Consider the following 17,476-nt stretch of genomic DNA (forward strand, 5'->3'; position numbering starts at 1 on the left):
ATAAACACTCAAGTGGATACTTGGCATGGCTTTCCACCTCAGAATGTGCCTGTTATGGGGACACAGTTATGCGTTTGTTTAACGTCTGACCCCAGCAAGATCCAACTTTCCTCTCCGGGACCGTGAGCCTGTGTTCACATCCCCCACTGGCCATGCAAAGCCCAGGTTCTTTGTGGGGCTCTGCCTATCTGTGCCACAGCCCCTACCTTCCCCTCTAGCCAAGAGCTGGCCCTTTGTTATAGACCCTCAGGGACCCGTTTCTAGGAAAAGCTGGGATCATTTACACGGTGGGTGTGTTCCCTTGTGAACAGTACCAAGTGCACAGGCAGGAGCTCTCCGGCAGTGGAATCAGGCCCTGGACTTATGTCCAGAGTCGAGGGGCAGAGGCACTTGACCATTTACACCCAGGCTGGGGTGGGATGCAGGCACTGGCAGCTCCTATTGCTGCAGTGGTCCAGGCCCCTGTGGCATTCAGTGGGAGAGGCTGGTGTGATGTTCCTGGGCCAGCCCCCTGGTCTTACCACATCTCCAGAGGATTCTCCAGAGATGTCCCATGTGGGCTCCCAACCTGATACCTCCATGACCCATTTCCTGGAAGGAAGCCCCCCTTGGAGAGACAGCTACCCTCCAGAACTGGGGTCAGTCCTGAGACTGGCCAGTGCCCTCCCCTCACCCACTCCCTGGATGTCAGGGGTCTGCTACCATACCAGAAGTGGCTGCCCATGCTCAGTACTGCATAGTCCAGCTTGCCCAGCACTGGGACAGTGTACAGGATACAGGGGCATGGGTGTCCCAGGACAATTGTGTCTGGGGTAGTGGAAGACTAGGTGGAGTCCTTCTGTAGAGGACTCTGGGTACACCTGAGCCACCTTCAGAGCCACTAGTGCTTAATGGGTGAGAGGGGGGCAAAGGGAGGGAAGGGCTCTGACAACCATAGGAAAACACAGACTGCGGGAGGCCAGGCCACCCAGAGGTTCCTGCTTGCAGATGTGGCCTGCACAGGGGAACTCTCATGATTACACATCCCCTCAGAGAAAATAAGTTCCCTGAAACATCCCTTGTTGCTGTTGGAAGTGGCTCATTGCCACATAGAACAGTGACAGCAGTCTTGCCAGTGTGTCCAGTGAAATCAAAATGCCACCATAATGTGACACTCACCCTGGTCCACTCAGAGAGGAGCCAGCCAGTGGCCCTCACAGCTGAAAATGGTGGTGGCTCCTCCTCCCTTGGAGCATCTGGAACCACGTCCCACTGCAGAGCGAGGGGTTGAGAGTTGAGGGCATTGCAGAGCTGTTCCAGGCAGAACACACAGTAGTGGCGCTCCCCCCCAGCAGCTGTACCAGCTGGCCAGTGCCTGGCTGTTCGACAAGGTGAGAGGACATGGGACAGAGCTCCCAGACAGCCTAGGTGTGGGGTGAAATGACCCCTTCCTTTTTAAGCCACTGAAACGTTGCGTTGGTTTCTTGCAGCACCACCTGCCTACTGCTCACCTTGGGTCATGGAGTGTTGTTTGTTCTAGTTGGTAAAACCACATGGCTGGACCTGGTCACGAGAATTTCATCTGGGTTGTTATGACTAGTATGAGTATTCAGCCACATGATAGACATATTTGCATTCCAGAAGAACTGAGCAGGGAGCCTGCCTAGTGGTGGTACAGTGAGAGAGTGTATACCCAGAATGACTGGAATGCCAAGTGGCTGGTTCAAAACAAATCCCCAGTTTGGGCTCAGAGTCACCGGCTTGAGCATGGGGTTGCCAATACGATCCTGAGATTGCTGGCTTGAGCCCAAGGTTGCCAACCTGAGCCATAGGTCTCCAGCTTGAACGCAGGGTCACCAGCCCAATCCCCAGTCAAGGCACATGTTTGGAATCCGGCAAAGCCATGACTACAGAGACCAGGCAAAGTGACAGACCTTTATAGAGGGGGTGAGGACACCTGGTGGCCAAGGAGAGGATGTGTCCTTAGCTTAGGACTGGAAAACTACTGGCTTTCTGGAGAATACTGAGCTGCATCCTTGTCTCCATGAAGGGCCTCTGCCAACAGCAACCATGCCCAGGGCTTGTTGGGGTTGGACCTAGTGCGGTGATCAGAAACTCCCCATCACAGTTACTTAAACTATACTGGTTTACCTCAACAGAGAAGGTTGGAGGCTACGATCCAACTGGGAGGCCACGGAAAAACGAGTGTGAAAGATGAGACAGGACAGTAAGAAGCTAGGAAAGCCTGACCAGGCGGTGGTGCAGTGGATAGAGCATCGGACTGGGACATGGAGGACCTAGGTTCAAAACCCCAAGGTCGCTGGCTTGAGCACAGGATCACCAGCTTGAGCATGGGGTCATTGGCTTGAGTGTGAGATCATAGACATGACCCCATGGCTGCTGGCTTGAAGTCCAAGGTCACTGGTTTGAGCAAGGGGTCACTCACTCTGCTATAGTCCCCCCGGGTCAAGGCACATATGAGAAAGCAATCAATGAACAATTAAGGTGCTGCAAGAAAGAATTGATTCTTCTCATCTCTCTCCCTATCCATCCCTCTCTCTAACTCTTGTCAAAAAAAAAAAAAAAAACAACCTAGGAAAATAGAAAGGGGAAACTGAGGCAGATGGCTGAGTAAACTGGCCAAGCAATCCACAGCCAGATGCAGACTGTCACCTTGCTTAGAAGGAACGTGGACCTCAATTGTATTTTGGCCCCAGGCTCAGGTGCACACGATCTACCTAACCCAGCCCCCCCACCTCTGGCTTGGCCAATAGCACCCCTCTCTGAGGCTGGCGATCACTACAGCCCTTGTGTATGTCGGGGGGGGGGGGGTGTCACAACTGGAAAAGCTGATGAATATTCTACTGGAATCTTCCTCAAGGACGACCCCTAAACTCCCAGTCTTTTTTTTTAAAAAAGGCACCTCAAAGCAAAGGATCCAGTGACTGCTCTTCCCGTTAGGGGCACACCCATGCCTTTCCCTTCTCCTCTTCCTCCCTTTGGCCTTCTCTCTACCCCCTACACATGTGCATGTCCTAAATTCTAGGGGTCCTTATGCAACATAGAGCCAGGGGAGCAGTGGGCAGCAACAGCTCATCCTCAGCCAGCCCCTTGATCCTGTCTTCAAGCATCCTTTTCTCTGCTCATTTCTTTACCATAAGGTTTCCATAGGGCCAAGGAGCCCTGCCTATGCTTCCCTGTTGCTCCTTCTATGCCTTCCTTGTTTCACTGTCCCCAGCTTTGATGAACTTGCTCTTAAGATCACCTGGATTTGTGAAATTTTCCTGCATGAAGTCAAGAACCCAGGCAGGCGTTAGGCAGACCCAAAGCATCGGACCCCCTGTGTGGTAACAAAAGGAACACTGTTTCTCTCTCAGAGGAACAGTGGAGTGCCTGTCACCTCGTAAAGAAAATCCAAAACTACTTAAAGAATTATTTCTAATATCAAAATTAAGGATTTCTATTCAGCCCCTCAGACCCCATGGATAAACCAGACAGACTCCTCTGAGGAGGATTGACAGCTGATTGACAAAGGGACAGTCCAAGAACTAGAGACAGTCTTTGAGAGGCAGAAGGCCAGACACGAGCACACAAGCCACTTGAAACCACAGATGGACCCACTCCAACCTCGGGGCAGCAGATACCAGAGAGCGGGTCATGTGGACAGCGGGGACTGTTACCGGACAGAACCTCTTTTTCTCTTTTTCTTCTAGGGGGTGGGGAGAGAAAGAGAAGAGGGAGGAGGAGCAGGAAGCATCAACTCCCACATATGCCTTTTTTTTTTTTACAGAGACAGAGAGAGATAGGGAATAGGGACAGACAGACAGGAACGGAGAGAGATGAGAAGCATCAATCATCAGTTTCTCTTTGCAACACCTTAGTTGTTCATTGATTGCTTTCTCATATGTGCCTTGACCGCGGGCCTTCAGCAGACCGAGTAACCCCTTGCTCGAGCCAGCGACCTTGGGTCCAAGCTGGTGAGCCTTGCTCAAACCAGATGAGCCCACGCTCAAACTGGCAACCTCAGGGTCTCAAACCTGGGTTCTTCTGCATCCCAGTCTGACGCTCTATCCACTGCACCACCGCCTGGTCAGGCCGAACAGAACCTCTTTTTCATGGAGAAAGGTTGGCCGGGCCTTTCTGGAAAGCAACAAGGAAGCACTCCAGCAATGTCACTTGGTTCTCAGTGGCCTTAAGATATCTGAGCCATGTTACCTGGGCCAGCTAGGTTATCTGGGGGCAGTTGTCTGGTTGTCTGGGGGTATCTGTTGTGTATTGTTGCAAACGGAGGAGGCAGCGCCACTGCCTTAGTAAGTACAAATGAAATGTGCCAGCCAGGGGTAGGCTTGATGGAGAAACATGCACAAATCTTAAAAGCATTTAGACCCTTAAGAACTAACAATACAGGTCTGAAGTGCTGGCCCCTGACACAGGCTTCCACCACCCAACCCCACTCTGAGCCCAAAGGGCAGAGGTGAGGCTGACTTGCTGCAGTGATCCAGGGCTGCAAAGCAAATATTGGTTGGTGTTCAGACATGTTTGTTGGGTAAATTACTGGGTGAAGTTAAAACCCCAGCCACACTATTTTACAAAGCTAGCACAGGCATTTCCTGTTACAGCAGAAAGGAGACCCGCAGGAGAGAATAAAGGGGAAAAAACGCGAAACCACAGCGGGTCTTGCTGGCAGGCAGCTGCGCTCTCCTGAGACCAACCCAGAAATGTCGCAATCGTTCTGTGGGCAACGGCGGGAATGGGTGGCATGGGGTGTCGGAATCGGGGGATAGATTAAAGGCAGGAAGGCGACAGGGTGCCGGGGCCAGAAGCACCAGGCACCCAGCGCCCACCCCAACGGTTGGCATGGGCTGCACGGCGGGAGTGACGGCTGGGGTAACGGGCAGGAGGGTGACCGGCAGGAGGTCAGGGCGGGAGAACGGGCGGGCAGGTGATGTGGGGACCCTGGAGTGCGCGGTGGGCGCCGGTGGGGGCGGTGAGAGAAGACGCCCCGACTGGGGAAGGGGTGCCCAGTTCTCTGTCCGTGTCCGCAACACCCCCGAGTGAGCCACGGCTCGGCGCCCGCAGTGGCGACTAGGCTTTGGATAGCGAGGAGAAGACACTGCAGGACAAGGGACGAGGAACCCCGTCTTCTTAACGAGCAGAGAAAAGGATGCTTGAAGACAAGATCAAGAGGCGACCGGGGTCGGGGATGCCGCGGGTCCAGCCTCAGCCTACCCTTCCCCCCTGCGCCGTGGACGCCCTGCACCCCAGCGGGTAGCCCCCGACTCAGCCTCGCCTAGGGGGTGAGGAGGCATCATTCCTCGTTAATTCATTTTATTGAATTTAAACATTTTCTGCAAAGTCATCGCCAGCGCCGCATCTGCGTGGCGGGGAGGGTAGGGGTGGAGGGGCGGAGCCACGACGCGAGTCGCCGCCGGTAAACAGCCCCCTCCCCGCGGCGGGAGCGGGGCCACGGCCCCAGCCTGGGACACCGCCGCCCCCGCCGGAGGACGCGCCAGGCCAGCCGGGCTGCAGCCCAGCGGGGGCGGCGGGGCCCGGCGGCCCAACCTCTGCCCGCGGGGGCGGCGGCGGAGCGCCCCCCACCCTGCCGTCCGTCCCGCGCCCGCGGTACGCCCCTCCCCCGCCGCCCCCGGCGCCCCTTCCCCGGCGCCCCCGTGACCCCCCCCAGCGCCCCTCCCGCGCCCAGCGTCCCCGCGCCCCCCGCACCCCGCCCCGCGCCCACCCCCCATGCACCACCTCCTGGAGCAGCCCGCGGACATGGCGACGGCGCTACTGGCCGGCGAGAAGCTGCGCGAGCTCATCCTGCCCGGTACGCAGGACGACAAGGCGGGCGCGCTGGCCGCGCTACTGCTGCAGCTCAAGCTAGAGCTGCCGTTCGACCGCGTGGTCACCATCGGCACCGTGCTCGTCCCCATCCTGCTGGTCACCCTGGTCTTCACCAAGAACTTCGCAGGTGAGGCTGGCAGGAGGGACTCGCGGGCGGGTGGGGCGTGTCTGCAGGTGTCCTCGCTGATCCACCTCGCCGGGGCCTGCCAGTGTTGGCGGCACCCGGGGTGACGGGCAGGAGGGTCTCCCAGCAAACCCTCAATACCACCCATCCTTCCATGTGTCGCGGGTCGTTCGGCTGCTGTCAGATCCCTCTCCTCCAAGTGTTGGTTTTGTTTTTTTACCTTCCAGTCGCTGACCTGGAGCGTGGGTGGACCGTGTCCTGGACCTGGCTGTCCAGGCATAGATAAGACCCAGGTCTGGGGTGGGAAGGGGAAACGAGGGAGGGGGAGTGGGCAGGGTCTGAGGGAAGGAGGAGTGGCCAGGTAAGCAGGGAAAAAAAAAAACACACCCAAATCCAGCGTTACAGGTGGTGGATGAGAAGGCTAGCAGAGCAGGCTGTTGGGCGGGGGCATGGGGCCTGCGATGAGGGTCCCTGAGAAGGAAGCCGGTTCTGGTCAGCTACTGGATGAGGCTTCCCCCGAGGTGGGCAGCTGGAGACCGGAAATGCGCCCCCAGGGTTTGGCTGGCAAGGGGTCTCAGGGCCCAGGTATACGGAGGCCCCTCCCAATCTATCCACCATATTTGAGGACCAGAGGTGCCGGTCTGTGGCAGAGGGGTTGGGTTCTTAGAGAAAGGACATGCGGCTCTGTCCCCTGAGTGACATTGGCAATGTTTGTGCCCTCTGCATTTGTTCTTTCCCAAAGGCTTTACCTTTTAGGGGTCCCTGTGACCTGGGGATACCTAAGGTGAGGGTGGACATTGTCTAGAATCACACCCCAGGGTGAGAGGGGTATACCAGCGCCCACCCACTCAGACACTTCTGGGGTTGAGACACCTGCACAGGTGTCAGGTCAGCCACGTCAGGTGTGGGTGCTACCCATGCATGGAATGTCACTCAAGGTGGGTACAGATGTATTTGGTTCCCAGGGCTGCTGAGCAGATTAGCTCAAACTTGGTACTCAGAAAGGCAGAACTTTATATTCTCTCACAGTTGGGAGTCTAAAATCAAGGTGTGGGCAGGGCTGAGTTCCGAGAGGCTGCAGGGGAAGGTCCCTCCTGCCTCCTAGCTTCTGGTGGCCCAGTAGTCCTTGGCTTCACTGAGGCTATATCACTTAATTTTTTGCTTCTCTCTCTGTGGGCACCTTCTTCCTGCCCTTCCAGATCACAGTTCCCTTGTTTTAGGAGGACATCAGTCACTGGATTGGGGCCGCTATAGTGTAACCTTGTCTTAACTTTATTAAATCTGCAGAAACCCTGTTTCCAAACAAGGTGACTTTCACAGTTACCGGGGTTTAGGACTTGAGCGTCTTCTCACTAAAGATGCGCAGAGGGGCAGGCTCAGGACTCTGTCACTCTCAGCTACGAGTCCAGCTTAGCCAGCTGGGGGCCTCAACACCTCTCCGCATCAAGCCAGGGCTGGGCTACCAGGGTCTTCCCAAGTGCATCCTGTTCCTGGCACGCCTGCCCCTTGATATCCACCTGTATTTGCACATGGAAACATGCATGCCCACCTGGGTCCACTGCTGGTATGGGGAGGGGACCCGGTGCCTTCAGAGCATGGACAAGGTAAGGCCTGAGCAGTGGCTCGTGAGTGTTGTTGCTCAGGGTCTGGGACACAAAACCCTCCCTGTGGACCGTGTCTGACCTTTAGGGTCCAGGTCACTGAACAAATGGGGGCAGTGGTTGTTCAATACCTCTCTGAGTCACTGTGTGGCTGTCATTCTTGTCCTCTATGGTTTTGGGGAATATTAGCTGCTTCTCTTGCTCACCTGGATTGGGATCCAGGGAACGACAATGGCTACGTCAGGGTCCACCTATCTAGTGCCCCGCAGTCTCACGGGCCTCATGCAGAACTTAAAAGCATCCTGTAGTCCCTTCCCCAGACATGAGGACAACAGAGGTGCAGGGAAAGGGGGCCTTGCAGGTGGGAACCACATATCCACAGGGTGAACTTCCAGGGGCTGCCCTGCCAACATGTGGAAACTGGTTAAATGGGACAGGGGATCAAGAGGGAGGTGAGGTATGAAGCTCTGGCCCTTGAGGGAGAGGCCTCTCAGCACTATTCTCTCTGGACAGGAACCCTGGGGCCCCATTCTGATGACACTGGCCACAGTTCATCTACAAAGGCCTGAGCCCAGCCCTCAGGCCCAGGCTTCATTCAGCTGCCCAAAAGACCCACACCTCCTCCACAGGGAGCCCAGCCTGAGCAAGGGCTCTGGGATTCAGCCCACTGATCCTCCCTGGGTGGATGCCCTGGAACAGGGAAGTTGACCTCTCTGTGCCCTGGCTTGCTTGTTAGGGACATGAGGGAAACATGTGCTGGCACCATGAGGTGTGGTGAGGTGCTGACCAGGTATTGCTGGCCACTTAGCCAAGAACCTCCCCAAATGTCAGAGCCTTGTGTGCCCAGGCTTAGAGAGAGGTGGACCCCATTGCTCTTGGCCAGGGCTGCTGCTGTGAGTGACCCCCCACCGCATGGATCACTCATTGATGGATGGAGAAACCATACATGTGTGGCCATGACAGGGCAGAGGCCAGAACTGAAGGGTTACCAGGGCCTTTGGACATTATGCAGGCCGGGGTGAGGGATCACCATCTCCTAAAACAGCCAAATAATCAGGTCCCAGTATTACCCAGTGTGCCTCTCCAACTGCCGTAGGGCAGGTGTCCCCAGGGCCATTTGTCCCTCTGCTTCCTTTTTCAGAAAGGATAGGAGACAAGGATTTTGCCCTCTGAGGACCAGGAGCTACAGGCCCTGTGCCTCCAGGGTGAGCCTGTGAGAAGTGAGGCCCCCACCTCACCCAGCTCTGAGGGACTCCCCCCTCCTATGTGGACCCCAGAGCCCTGGGAACATGTTCATTCAGGCCACTGGGGGAGGCTTGAGGAAGAGGTGTCTGGTGGGGGGGAGCAGCCAGCTACCACCTGTAAGCATCAACTTAGTTGCTGACAATAACATGAACTTACTATCTAACAGTTCTGCAGCTCAGAAATCTGAAATCAAACTATGAGGCTAAAATTAAGGTGTCAGCAGGGCAACATTCCCTCTGAAGGCTCCGGGAGAATCTTCTGAGGTTTTTCCAGCTCTGGAGATTCCGCATCGCTTGGCTTCTGGCCCTTGCCCAACCTCTGTCTCCTTTCTAACACCTCTCTCTGATTCTGACCCTCCCGGCCTTCCTCTTACAAGGACCCCTGTGATCACACTGGGCCCATTGCTCTGAGATCCCTAACCTAACCCACCTGCAGTCTATAAAGCAGGTGTCCCCAAACTACGGCCCGCGGGCCGCATGTGGCCCCCCGCTGCACTTCCAGAAGGGGCACCTCTTTCATTGGTGGTCACTGAGAGGAGCACTGTATGTGGTGGCCCTCCAACGGTCTGAAGGACAGTGAACTGGCCCCCTATGTAAAAGTTTGGGGACCCCTGCTGTAAAGTAACCTAATCACAGGATCTGGGCCGCAGCACCCCATGCAAAGGCCTGTTAGGGCTGTGGGGTCTGGGAAGGGTCTGGACCTCCCCTGGGGTGAGGGGCTGAGATAAGAAGGTGGGGGCCATGAGCCAGGTATCGGGGGGAGTGGCTGGGGTAGGGTCCCGCCAGCTAGAAGAGCAGCCTTTATTGAGCCAGGGGCCAGGAGGGGCAGATGCTGGCAGGATGCCACGAGTAGCATGGATCAACTGGGCTTCACCTATGTAAGGGCACTCAGACGTGCACGGGATGGCAGGGCCTGGGGACAAGGAGCATTCAGAACAGCGGTGTACAGATGTGTGCTCAGATACAGGTGCAGAGTGGTTCCTCCCTAAAGCTGCACCTCCAGTGCCCCTTCTCCTCCAACAGGACTTTTCCGTGGTGCTGCCATTGGCCCTGGGCACTCAGTGATGGGGTTCCACAAGCACCCAGGGCTCTGAGGACCCATAAACCACGGTGTCTTCTCTCAGGGGATAGCCAGGGGCACCAGGGGTAGGACAAGGCATAGGGGCTGGTCCAGCTGTGCCACTAGAAGAGGGGCATGGCATGTCCTGCTCCTTTCTGGGACTCAGTTTCCCTATGTACACACAGAGATCGTATGGCCTTGGGAGAGGAGTTTAATGTTGGCAGTGCAGGTTGGTCCCCCAAGTCCAGGTGGGCACAGCTGTAACCCTCACCTGTGGGGCAGTCTACTGCTATATGTGGGGGTGCCCAGGGTATGACCCCCACTCACACAGCAGGGACATGGGGGAGGGAAGCTACCAGGCTGGGGAGGAGTATGTTTGAGGAACAGCAGTCTGCACAGGCTCCTGTGTTGGAGGGGGCAAGGAGCGTGCGGCAGGGGAGGGGTCTGAAGTCCTAGCCCCCATCTCCTCTCTGCCCCCAGAGGAACCCATTTACTGCTACACCCCACACAACTTCACCCGTGACCAAGCGCTGTATGCCCGCGGCTACTGCTGGACGGAGCTGCGGGATGCACTGCCCGGAGTGGATGCCAGCCTATGGCCATCACTGTTTGAGCACAAGCTGCTGCCCTACTCACTGCTGGCCTTTGCAGCCATCATGTACGTGCCAGCACTGGGCTGGGAGTTCCTGGCCTCCACCCGCCTCACCTCCGAGCTCAACTTCTTGCTGCAGGAGATCGACAATTGCTACCACCGGGCGGCTGAAGGCCGTGCCCCCAAGATCGAGAAGCAGATCCAGTCCAAGGGGCCCGGCATTACGGAGCGTGAGAAGCGTGAGATCATCGAGAATGCCGAGAAGGAGAAGAGCCCCGAACAGAACCTGTTCGAGAAATACCTGGAGCGCCGCGGCCGCAGCAACTTCCTGGCCAAGCTGTACCTGGCCCGGCACTTGCTCATCCTGCTGCTCAGCGTGGCACCCATCTCATACCTGTGCACCTACTATGCCACCCAGAAACAAAATGAGTTCACCTGCGCGTTGGGCGCGTCCCCGGACGGGCCCACAGGCGACGGGGGCCCAGCAGTGCGTGTGAGCTGCAAACTGCCGTCAGTACAGCTGCAGCGCATCGTGGCGGGCGTGGACATAGTGCTGCTCTGCTCCATGAACCTCATCATCCTCGTCAACCTCATCCACCTCTTCATCTTCCGCAAGAGCAACTTCATCTTCGACAAGCTGCACAAGGTGGGCATCAAGACGCGCAGGCAGTGGCATGGCTCCCAGTTCTGTGACATCAACATCCTGGCCATGTTTTGCAATGAGAACCGCGACCACATCAAGTCCCTCAATCGGCTGGACTTCATCACCAATGAGAGCGACCTCATGTATGACAACGTGGTGCGGCAGCTACTGGCCGCGCTGGCGCAGTCCAACCACGACGCCACGCCCACCGTGCGCAATGCTGGCGTCCAGACCGTGGACCCCAGCGCAGACCCGGCGGAGCCAGAGGGCGCTGCTGAGCCACCTGTGGTCAAGCGGCCCCGCAAGAAGATGAAGTGGATCCCCACCAGCAACCCGCTGCCTCAGCCCTTCAAGGAGCAGCTGGCCATCATGCGTGTGGAGAACAGCAAGGCCGATAAACCCAAGCCCGTGCGCCGCAAAACAGCCACCGACACGCTCATCGCGCCGCTGCTAGACGCGGGCGCGCGGGCTGCGCACCACTACAAGGGTGGCAGCGATGCGGGCCCTGCCACCGGCCCGCCCCCCGCCCCTGACAAGAAGCACGCCCGCCACTTTTCCTTGGACGTACACCCCTACATTCTGGGCACCAAGAAGGCTAAGACGGAGGCCGTGCCCACCGCCCTGCCCACCTCCCGCAGCCAGGAAGGGGGCTTCCTGTCCCAGGCAGAGGAGTGTGGGCTGGGCCTGGCTGCAGCACCCACCAAAGGTAGGCAGCTGGGCAGGGGTGGAGGAAAGGAGCAGGCCCTGCATGCTGTACCAAGAAAGGGACTACCCCACCCACTGCCCTCCCTAGACCGGGCACCTAGTAACCATATGAAAGAAGGTTAAGGAGTGAACCTGCTGGGGCAAAGCAGGCATGGGCGAAAGCAGCTAACTTCAGGGGTGAGTGTGGGCGGGGCTTGGAGTGCACTGTGAGGTGGACAGGATGAGGCTTGGGCCAGAAGGCTGGAGGAGACACGATAGGAAGGTTGTTCAGGCCCTTGAGAAGGTGCTGGGAATGGGTACTACTGCCCCTGGGGACAGCTGTGTGCAAAAGGCCTGACCTGGCCCCTTGCAGGCCTGAGGAAGTTGAGGGAGGGACGATCAAACCCTCTGAGGACAGGAGGCTTCAGAGCCAGGAGCCCTAGCTAGCCCCTGGTGGGACTGGGAATGAGGAGCAGGCAGCAGTAGTGGATAGGTGGACCTGCATGGATGTGACACACTTCTGTCCTCTTCCATTTGCAGATGCGCCGCTCCCTGAGAAGGAAATCCTGTACCCAGCAGAGCCTGCCCTGCCTGCACTTCCCACTGGGGGCCCATTTCATGTCTGCTCACCCCCCACTGTCCCGGCCACAGCCCCTCTGTCACCAGCCGGCCTGGGCAAGGCTGACCCCCTCACCATCCTGAGTCGCAATGCTACCCACCCGCTGCTGCATATCAGCACGCTATACGAGGCCCGGGAGGAGGAAGACGGAGGCCCCCGAGCACCCTCGGATGTGGGCAGCCTTATTGCCATACCCCCGCCCCAGCAAATCCTCATTGCCACCTTCGATGAGCCAAGGACAGTAGTGAGTACTGTGGAATTCTGAGGGGACAGGGCTGCCCGGGCTGCCACAGGACCCTCTGCATGACGGGTATGCCGCTGACCCCAGCCCCATGTAGAAGCGGCCTCTGCTTCACCCAGCACTGCCCTCCCCAGTCTCCCGTCCGCATGCCTTGGGGCTCAGCACCGGTCCCTCCCAACCCCCATGGCATTGTTGGGGTGCTGGCTGGGCCAGGGGCTGGCTGTGACCCCAGTGGAGCCTCAGCCAGAAAGGCCACCCCTGCATCAGGCGCTCGGCTGTGAGACGAAGAGTTTATTTTTTTAGTCAATTTTGTCTTGGGCCTGGGATGCCGGCCATGAGGAAATGGTCTGTGGGGGGACTGCTTGGGTCCATGGTGTGGAAGGAAGCTAGGACAGTGGCACCACAGGCCTGGGCACCCCCAAGGGGCCATGCCCATGGCTCACCCCTGCAGGGACTGGGAGCCCTCGGGTTTAAGGTCAACATGCACTTTCTCCTTGTACCCTGACTACCTGTACTTTACTATGGTTACTGTAACTAGCAAGTATCTTTACTATCAGGAGACTTAGGGTGCATTTAAAACAAAGGATGTGTGTGTGTGTGGGTGTGGGTGTGAGAGTGAGTGTGGCCAGAGGGAGAGGGTGCCCATGTGCAAGTGGACATGTACATGAGCATGCATGCGTGAATGGACACTAGCGTGTAAGAAAGTGTATATGAGCAGGCCCGGGTGAGCGAGCGTGTGTGAGACCAAGTGTGGGCGCCGGCATGTGAGCAAGGAAAGGAGTTCAACGCAATAACCACGTCCCCGTCCAGGCCACAGCCCTCCGGCCCAGGGCCCACGCTGCATTCTGTGGGAGCCCAGGGCTGGCATGGCAGGTCTGTCCCTATTACCTCAGCCACGGCGACAACGTGACACAGTATTAACAAGGTAGCACCGAGCATATCAATAAATATTATTCTGATACCACCTGTGTCCCACGTGGTCCATCCTGCAGGGAGCATGCACTCTGGCCAAGGCTTCCTGTGTCCGAGTACTTCCACTCAACTGCACATCCATCTTTGACCCACCATCATCACAGGTGATGGGAGGTACCCTGCTGCCTACCAGTTTGCCCTTAGGGTTGCAGCTGGCCCACAGCAAGGCAGAAGCATAAGGTTGACATGTAATAGCCTCTGGCTAACATGTACACTCTGGGCCACAAGGGATCAGGTGAGCCCTCTAGGGCTCACAGGCTCAACAGAGACAGGACACACTTCCCCCAGAAAGTCAGCCTCTCTATCAATGCATGGGGACAGAGAGCTATCAGGTACACTGAGCAGAAGAACAGTGAATGCTGGCAGGAGCCAGGACGGCTTCCCAAAGGAGGCAACCTTGATGTGGTCTGGAGGTCCTGCTGATATCATAGGGGTCCATGACAGGGGTCTTCATCACCAGACGCAGGATTCAGGTGGGGACAAAGCTGGTCCTGTGGGTGCACTATGACTATGGAACCACATGCCCTGCCCTGTAAGCCATAGTCAGTGACCCTCAGGGCCTGAAGGGACACCTCCACGCAGGCAGATGGCTGAAGCAGTGGGGCCAGTCACCTGCATGGGCGAAAGCAGGCAGGTATAGGCCTCACATTGCATGGAGGGTCCTGCAGGGAGCCCTGCCATGTGCAGACCTGACTGCCCGGCTATCCCTCCGCACCCACCCCCAGCAACCATGAGCAAGGCAGGCTGACCTTCCCAGGAGTCAGACAATCAATTGTACAGGGACATGCTCAGGGGCTGCATCCCACCATGTATTTGAAATGTAGATTTTACTATTATTCAGGTGTGGTGAGACCAGCAGATCAGGGGATACCAACCACTGCAATGATAGTTTGTATTTGGTGCCACAGGGGAGGCACCAGGTGGGTTGGGAGGCAGAGGGAGCAGGGACAGTGGGTGCAGAAGGCTTTACTGTGGTTTCACAGGGAAGAAAGGACAAGGGAGCAGGCTGAGAATGGGCTGTGTGAATAATAGGGGCTTCCAACACAGGGGCTGCCCCTGGTTGTTGGGTGCCTGGCACCAGGTGATGAGGAAAAATGGGGGGTGGCCCCCAAATAGGAGCCCCACAGAGGAAGGATAGGCAGGCTTTGGACTGGCTGGTTTGCATTTGAAGTTGTTTCTTGACTCTAGGAACTGACTAGCCTGGGAGGGGCACTCTCTCCTGGTTGGTAAGGCTCCAGATCTCAGAGCATCAGAAAATGAAAAGTGCATAATGAATACACTCTGTCCCCAGAAAGCGCTCATTCACATAAGCCAGAACATTCCTGGTCCAGTCTCCCAGGCCATACAGCCCGCTGCCTCTCAAGTTGGCACTTGGCATCTCTACACATCCATGGGAAGGGACCCTTTGTGCCCACAGGAGAGTCGAGCAGGAGCCAGGACTGGTCCCACACTGGCATCTGTCTCCATTGAGATGATGGAGGCCTCAGTGACCCACCCATGGAACCCAAGTCATGCTGGTTTCAAGAAGCATCATTTGCCACGGGCCTTCCACCCCTCCCTGTGTGGGACTAGAGTCAAGCCCTGCATGGTCATCCCTACCCCACTGGGCCTCCACTCATCCTACCTACCCTAGTGGGTCCAGTCAAAGTGGAGACCCTGCAGATCTCAGAGTCCTGCAGGGGTGTGTACCACTGGGCACTGTGGCCAGTCCATCTCCTGCATGTCTCCAGTCAGCAAGCACACAGTGCTGCTGGGCCACAGAACATTCACACACACACACGGGTCCAGGCAGGGCCAGGGCATACCTGCCACAGACTCCCTGGGATCCCTTCAGTGAGATCACTCTGCCAGGCTGCCACCCACCTGTCCCCTGGGCCAAAGCCAGGCAGGACATCTCAGGCCAAGTCCTATCCAGAATAAGCATGTCCTTTCAAGTAAATGCAATGCCCTTGGTGTCTGTTGACCCTTGCTGAATCAGCATCCCACAGAAGCAAACATCTCACTGCAGGTGCAGGGCGGGGGGAGGGGGGGATGCTGCCTTGCCCCTGCAAGTACAAGAGGGCATCCTTAGGCTCCAGGGTCCTTTGAAGCTTCCTGTTCCATCTCCTCTTTCCCCCTCTAGCCCAGCAGGGTGAGTGGGAGCTACTGTCCCTCTCTGAGACTTGGGAAAAACCTTGCAACCTATCCCACAGCCAGGCCTCTGCCCACCACACCAGCTCAGTGTGGGTGGGCCGCTCAACTTGCTCAAGGCCCCAGGCAAGTGCTCCAGAATGAACCATGGCACACCACCTGGTAAACATTGCTGCTCTCCTGTGTTTAGGTGGCCAAGGCAGTCAGGGGGACAGAAATTATCTGAGCTTGTACCACAAAGGGAGTCAACAGTGAGAACAGGACAGAGAGGGCACGGACCAGAGACCTATAGACCAGAGTGCCTGTCCTTTGCCAAGGAGAACAGAAGCCACCTGGAGCCCAGCCAGCCCCCTTGGGGACCAGGAAGCTGAACCAGGGAGACAGTGACAGCCTGGCAGACAGACAGCCTGTGCTGCTGCTGGTCTGAAGGAATTATCGCCCACATCAGTGAGAGCACAGGGAGCCACCTGCAGACTCAGATGTGGGAACCTGTGACCCCTCCAAGGCACAGGGCCCAGGGCAGCTCCTCAGAAGCCTGGGGATGTCTTCCAGGAACCTAAGGGGAAGCCCAGCTCCCAGCTCTTACTGCTGGTGGGCTTTACTGTCCCCTCCCTCCCGGGCAAGGTAGGTGGTCCTCTAGCTTCAGGCTGAGGAGAGGACAGCCTGCTGGAACAGTCATGCCAGTGGCCCCAGAGTGGCTTGTCCTAGGGCACATAAGTAGAGAGCCCTTCCCTCTTCCTTTTTTTAAAGGGAGCCCCTCCTGCCTGACCTGTGGTGCACCAGTGGATAAAGCATCCACCTGGAATGCTGAGGTTGCTGGTTCAAAACCCCAAGGCACATATGAAAAGCAACTACTGCGAGATGAGGGGGGCCCTTCCAACCCCTTTCCTCTATGTAATCAATAAATAAAATCTTTAAAGTAAATAAAATAAAGGGAGCCCCTTCCACTGATCAGTGCCTCGGCGGGAAGACAGGGCAGCTATTCTGCAGAGTCTGGAGTCCTGGCCCAGAGCCAATCCAGGTAGGAGTCAAGAGGGCAGCTGGGCCGCAAGCAGTACCAGGAGCTGGGGAGGAGCTTCAGGGAAGCTAACTGGAGGACCAGGCGGTGGGCTGGAGGTCCATGCGTGCGACCGGCAGGAAGCCATCACTTTACCGTCTACCTGCACAGCGCCGGGTCTCAGCGCCTGGGACGGTCCAACGGAGAGGGGCAGGGTCGACCGGGAGGGGCGGGGATGGCCGGGCGGCCTCCAGACCCTGGGCAGGGGTTGCCGGAGGGCACTGCGCGTCCCTCTCCCACTCCCATCCCCGCTCCCCGAGGCCGCCCGCTCGGCCCAACGGGACAATGGCCCAGCGTTGTGGGGTAGCCGCGCCAGCTCGGGCCTTGGAGGAAGGGGTAGAAGGGCCACTCCGCTGGCAGCGGGCTGAGAGCTCCAGCCCGCTGGGTCCTCAGGCCCAAGGTCCTTAGGAGGCGGAGTCTCGGCGCCTGTTCCCGCGCAGCCCTCCGCGCCGGGAGAGGGCCGTTCCAGCCCCCTTGGGCGTGATGCACAGCCGATTTCTCTGCTCTTCTCATCCCACTCAGCGTTATCCGTTTTCGTTCTGTACCATTGGACGCAAAGCCACCTTGTGGACGCCGAGCGAACATCATCCCCATATTATAGACTGGCAGCTGTCATCAGAGATTTTTTTCTTTTAATTTTTATTTATTGATTTCAGCGAGAGAGGAAGGAGGGAAAGACAGGAACATCA

At 57.4% G+C, this 17,476-nt stretch overlaps 1 protein-coding gene across 2 annotated transcripts; it reads left to right on the forward strand.

The window, feature by feature from the left end:
- Positions 1–4,984: 4,984 nt before the first annotated feature.
- On the forward strand, positions 4,985–13,589 carry PANX2 (pannexin 2). 2 transcript variants are annotated; one of them, XM_066358738.1, is made up of 4 exons: positions 4,985–5,601; positions 5,743–5,947; positions 10,330–11,790; positions 12,309–13,589. In XM_066358738.1, exons 2-4 carry the CDS (start codon positions 5,752–5,754, stop codon positions 12,650–12,652), a joined length of 2,001 nt encoding a protein of 666 aa, XP_066214835.1. In that variant the 5' UTR covers positions 4,985–5,601; positions 5,743–5,751; the 3' UTR covers positions 12,653–13,589. The 2 variants fall into 2 exon arrangements, with proteins under 2 accessions (XP_066214835.1, XP_066214834.1); XM_066358737.1 differs by lacking the exon at positions 4,985–5,601 and having other exon boundaries at positions 5,708–5,947.
- Positions 13,590–17,476: the final 3,887 nt, after the last annotated feature.

This window comes from Saccopteryx leptura, chromosome 1 (assembly GCF_036850995.1).
Source record: "Saccopteryx leptura isolate mSacLep1 chromosome 1, mSacLep1_pri_phased_curated, whole genome shotgun sequence".
Classification (NCBI taxonomy): domain Eukaryota; kingdom Metazoa; phylum Chordata; class Mammalia; order Chiroptera; family Emballonuridae; genus Saccopteryx; species Saccopteryx leptura.